The sequence below is a fragment of the Epinephelus lanceolatus genome, chromosome 21 (genome assembly GCF_041903045.1).
Source record: "Epinephelus lanceolatus isolate andai-2023 chromosome 21, ASM4190304v1, whole genome shotgun sequence".
In the NCBI taxonomy this organism is placed as follows: Eukaryota; Metazoa; Chordata; class Actinopteri; order Perciformes; family Serranidae; genus Epinephelus; species Epinephelus lanceolatus.
The window spans coordinates 23,887,058-23,892,018 of record NC_135754.1 but is presented as its reverse complement, the minus strand read 5'-3'; the positions used below and the strand labels follow the sequence as shown (position 1 = coordinate 23,892,018).

At 41.0% G+C, this 4,961-nt stretch overlaps 1 protein-coding gene across 1 annotated transcript; it reads left to right on the top strand.

Annotated features, from left to right (window-relative positions):
* The first annotated feature begins 780 nt into the window (after window positions 1-780).
* On the top strand, window positions 781-4,470 carry LOC117247294 (dual specificity phosphatase 29-like). The gene is made up of 4 exons (XM_033611718.2): window positions 781-1,277; window positions 1,439-1,591; window positions 1,818-2,035; window positions 3,964-4,470. The coding sequence occupies exons 2-4, from the start codon at window positions 1,464-1,466 to the stop codon at window positions 4,176-4,178; spliced, it is 561 nt and encodes a 186-aa protein (XP_033467609.2). The 5' UTR covers window positions 781-1,277; window positions 1,439-1,463; the 3' UTR covers window positions 4,179-4,470.
* Window positions 4,471-4,961: the final 491 nt, after the last annotated feature.

The following is a 4,961-nucleotide window of genomic DNA, read 5'->3' as shown; positions in this document are numbered from 1 at the left end:
CCAATGTTTACTAATGTTTACATATTAAAACCTCGACTTGGCTAACTAGCAGCTAGCTGAGTGGCAGACGGAGAGTTTACAGATTTGTGAGTTGATTGCCTCATCTAGATGAGTGACTCGACCCACAAGCCAGTCACAAAAAGCATCTCCAAAACATACAAAATAGACATAAGAGTCTAAATTTAGTACAAATTTAGCGAAGCAGACAAAGAGGCAAGAGGCAAGCATCCATGTCTATGCCAGTAAGTGATCTGAGTCTGAGACTCTTTCCGATTCTTTCACTGTGAGGTGATTGGTTTACTTAGTGTACCACACAGTAAACGTGAGCCGTGACTGAACCTCTCACCCTCTCCTTCCCTCTCATGTCTTGATATCTTGAAGTGGGAGGTAGTACCAAATATTTTGTTTAAACATTAGGTGTCGTAAAAATCTGTGTTGTACATAACACAGCAGGACTCAAGCTTTCAGTTTGCAAACGTTATCTTTATCCAACTGAATTCTACATTCTCAGCTCACTAGTTAGCGAGCTGAACTGAATGTTCAGCTGTGTTTCAGTTGCATGAGTGGGAGTCGGAGCTGCATTAAAGCACTGATGAACAAATCTTTTAAACAAATCTATTTAATGAACAGGTGTCAGTGATTCAGTACAATGATAAGAACTCAATTGAATTCAATACAGCTTTATTGTCATTTCACCATACATTCATTGTGCAGGGCAGAATGAGAGAGCGTTTCTCAGAGATCTCAGGTGGAAAATACAAACATAAATATCATCACAACAGAACAATAGCACTGAAAACAAACGCTGAACACTAAAAAAAACCCCTCAGCAATAAAACTAGTATGAAAACAGACAATTGCAGTAAAAACAAACACTGAAACAAAGACAGTCCCTAAAAACAAATAAAATTGTTAAAAGTGCCCAGTACAGGTATAAGACAAAAAGTGCCAATGAATTAAGGCAGTGAATTAATAGTCCAGCACAGAAATGGGGATAAAAGTGCAAATAAAACTGTGTTGTTCATCACTACAGCTTCCTTAGCATGCTTTCCATCACTAACACTATTACAACTGTAATCACTGCTGTGATTCTGTAGTTAAAGTTGTCACAACACAAGCAGCCTGGCTTCTGTCACAGTCATCTGAGGAATAAATAGTCCACATTGCTCCTGCCCCAGACTCTGGCATCTTCAGCTGTCTCGTTCCAGCGGGGCTCAGCCTCTAAACAACACTGATACTCAGCTCAGATGGCAAACAGAGCGAGCTGTACGAATAAGGTTAGAGTTTACCCTGTTTCCTTTCCAAATGCCTACAGGAAGAAGAAAAACTAGCAGCAGCAACTTCTCAAATCTTCCATCCAGGAACATCAAGTCTTTGGGAAAAGTATCAAACTGTTATCTAAGTGTTGAGCTGAATATATTTTGTGATAATTATACAGCGACACTGGAGTGAAAGATGCAGACATGAGCCCAGAGGAGGAGCCAGAGTATCAGACACCGCCCACCTGCGATCTGCTCAGCCTTCTGCTGAAGAACAGACGCCCCACTGGAGCTGTCAACGAGGTTTGGCCCAACCTCTACATCGGAGACGCGTAAGTGACATTCTCACTTCGGGACCCCGCTGCAATATGGTGATCTGATTGTGAAACTGTTGCTGCAAACAAGTCCTGTATTTGGCCAGCTCATGGGACAAATATAAAATCTGTACATTTGAGTCACCAGTGATGCATTTGCAAACATACGCTCATAGAGCTGGCCACAGGCGAGAGAAACCGCTAAAGGCTACACTTGTTGTATCATCTCTTGTGTCGTTCACAGGGCTACAGCTCAGCATAAAACCCTGTTAGTGGATCTGGGAATAACTCATGTGGTGAATGCTGCAGATGGCCCCCAGCACATTGACACTGGGCCACATTTCTACAAAGACACCGACATACAGTATCATGGAGTAGAGGCACCAGACTGTAAAGACTTTGACTTGAGCCCATTCTTCACTGAGACGGCTGATTTCATTCATGGTGCTCTGAGTCAGAAAGGTACCATTTGAACCCATTAGATCCAGAGAAAACAAAAGACACATTGGTATAGGGTGTAATAATAATAATGTGTGTAATAGCACAAAATACTGTGGTATAAAAATGTGACAAGATGCATCGTCAGGCTGAAAAAATCTTTTTATATATTAAAGGGATGGATCGGATTTTTTGTGTGGGACAGTGGGACTGTGTGAGGTACTGATCCATGGTCAATGGGTTACCAACAGTAGATAGCAGTTGGCACCCCCAGTTTGGAGAAGCAGGCAGGACTACTGCCCCAGAAGCTAAGCTATGTACTGCTGTGGATGAGGGCAGCAACAAAATGGATTTTAGCCACCCACAAAAAGGCCCACCTAAAACAATCAATATCAGTTTAAGTGGACACTATATTGAGGAAATTTTCACCTTGCTGGCAGGCAGCCCTTTCCTATATTTCTCAACCTTACAACTTCCATATTCCTACTCAAAAGTGCAACTGTGCCGGGCACTGTATTACGCTGCAGGTCAGCTGTTGTTTGTGATCAGACTGAAATGAAACTTCACTTTTGTAAAGATTTCTAAGATGGCGCATGCAAAAATGGTGCCATATGTATATTTAAACTGGCTGAATAAATCAGTTGCAAGACTGAACCTTGTTTAAAAAAAGTAGTGGAAGCTCTCTGGGAGGTCCGTCTCCCCTTAGAGGCGCAAAACGATTTAGTCTGCCCTTGCACTAGGATTCATCTCTAAACTCAGCTACAGCCAAGTGAGTGACTGCTTATGCTGCTTATTTCTTTCCCCAAGAAACAAAAAAAATTCAGGGTTCTAAAAAAGAAAAGAAAGAAAGACAGGAAAGGGAAATAAAGCAAACTGATTGTAAAACCAGTGCCATATAAGCAAGAGAGACACTTGCTAAAGAGCACTGCTGTACCCAACAATCAGAAAAAATTACACCTACCTTCAAATAAATGTAACAACTTACCAAACAACAGGCAAAGTGTGAAGTGCTGGGATTCTCTGATTCAGAATGATCCTGATGTTTTGTTTTAACAAAGTCCCACTAATGGCAGCAGCAGCTCTCTGGGTCTGTGAGCATGCATTTACAGTTCACAGTTAGCTTCTACTCTCTCTGGGCCTCCAGTTTCTACAGAGAATATTCTAAATATAGCGTACACTTAAACTGATATTAATTTCTTTTTAGGTAGTCCATTTTCAGGTGGCTAAAATATGTTTGCTGCAAACCCCCATCCACAGCTGTGTATTGCTGAGCTTCTGTGGTGGTGGTGGTACTCCTGCCTGCTTCTCCAAACTGGAGGCGTGCCGACTGCCATCTACTGCAGGTGATACACTGATCATGTATCAGTACCTCATTCTACCCCACTTCAAAAAGCTATCCCTTTAAATGCCAGAGGGAGTATATAGATATCAAATAATAAAACTCAACCGCTGCTGGACAACGTGTACATGAAAGATCTCCTTCTCCAAAAAAGTCTAAAATAAGTTTGGGTTGCAGGGTTTAAAAGGGAGTTTGTGGCCAACTGATGTGATTGGCAACTCCAGAAACTCAAACTTTGTTCTTTTATCTTCATGAAGATGTTTTCATCCAGACATTTTTTATTACTTTAACTTATTTTATGTCAGTAAAGATCTGCTTTTTCATCTAAGAAAATCTAGTTTTTACATTTAGCACCAAAATCCATGAAAAAATCAATTTTAAAAAAGTTATGAATGGAGAAACCTGACACTTGAGTTTTGCAACATCAGATTTTTCACTTTTTATGCCTGTACAGTCTTCATCCCAACTTTGTTATATTGAAAATATTAAACCACTGTCGTGTTACAAACAAAAGTAAAATGTCCTTTCCAATTAGTTACATTCTGATTATCTAGCAATTTAGCTGCAGTAAGCATCCTGACATTTTAAATGACTCTCTTTCTTGTCTGTTTAGGTAAAGTGCTTGTCCACTGCGCACGAGGAATCAGCCGCTCAGCGACTTTAGCACTGGCCTTCCTCATGATCAAAGAAAGACTTACCCTGGTTGAGGCTGTGGAGGCCATTCGCAGACACAGAAACATTCTTCCAAATGTTGGATTTCTGAATCAGCTCTGTCGGTTGGACTCTTCCTTGGCCCTGCAGAGGAAACAACACAACATCAAGGAGTGAAGAAATAGAGCACTGTGGAGAGAATTTGGAAGGTCACTGCAGTACAGTGCAGTTTAAGCGCAGATTCAGTTGAAAGGTCTCACACTGTATCACCTCCTAAAAATATTGTAACTGACAAGTACATGCAGGCATGACTCAAGCAAGTTACAAGAGCCTGCTGAAGAGAAGAGTGCCGTCGACTCAAAACTTGAGATTCACAAAAGAAAAATGAGGAATATCAGGACTGGTGATTATTTTCATGGCTGTCCTTGAAACAAATTCATCTCAGATTAAAACAGCTTTGAAGAGGAAATGTTCAAATGCGGTGTTATTTTCAACATTCAGAGCTTCATTTGATTTGAAATTTGCTTTTGAAGACCTTTATATTTTACTGCAAAACACCTTGAGTTTACCTGTATATGAAATGTGCTGTACAAATAATATTGACTTGAGACTTTACATGGACTTGTCTCAGATTACTAGTTTGACTTCTCTCAGATGACTTGAACTAGTCTTGAACCACATGTTGGTGAAGATTCTCAGCCATCCAGGTCATGGTATTCTTAAGTGCTATATTGTAGGCAACTGGACTTGCTTGAGCATCTTGAAGACATTTCACCTCATCCAAGAGGGTTCTTCAATTCTAATGGACTGGTGCGGAGTTGCAGGCTTTGTACTCTGTGTGGGTGTGAACCCTTACAGAGTCGTTGAGGTCACATGTGAGTCATTGGTCCACCCGGCCATCACCTGTGTTGTTAGGGTTAGATGGGTCCAGGTGTGACTTGGACTCATCTCAAATGACAT

What these genes read in the sequence shown, in the direction of transcription:
- LOC117247294 (XM_033611718.2), top strand. Translation starts at nt 1,464, where the DNA reads ATGAGCCCAGAGGAGGAGCCAGAGTATCAGACACCGCCCACCTGCGAT. An exon ending in AACCTCTACATCGGAGACGC is followed by an intron (nt 1,592 to 1,817) that starts GTAAGTGACATT and finishes TGTCGTTCACAG; the next exon opens with GGCTACAGCTCAGCATAAAA. An exon ending in TGGTGCTCTGAGTCAGAAAG is followed by an intron (nt 2,036 to 3,963) that starts GTACCATTTGAA and finishes TTGTCTGTTTAG; the next exon opens with GTAAAGTGCTTGTCCACTGC.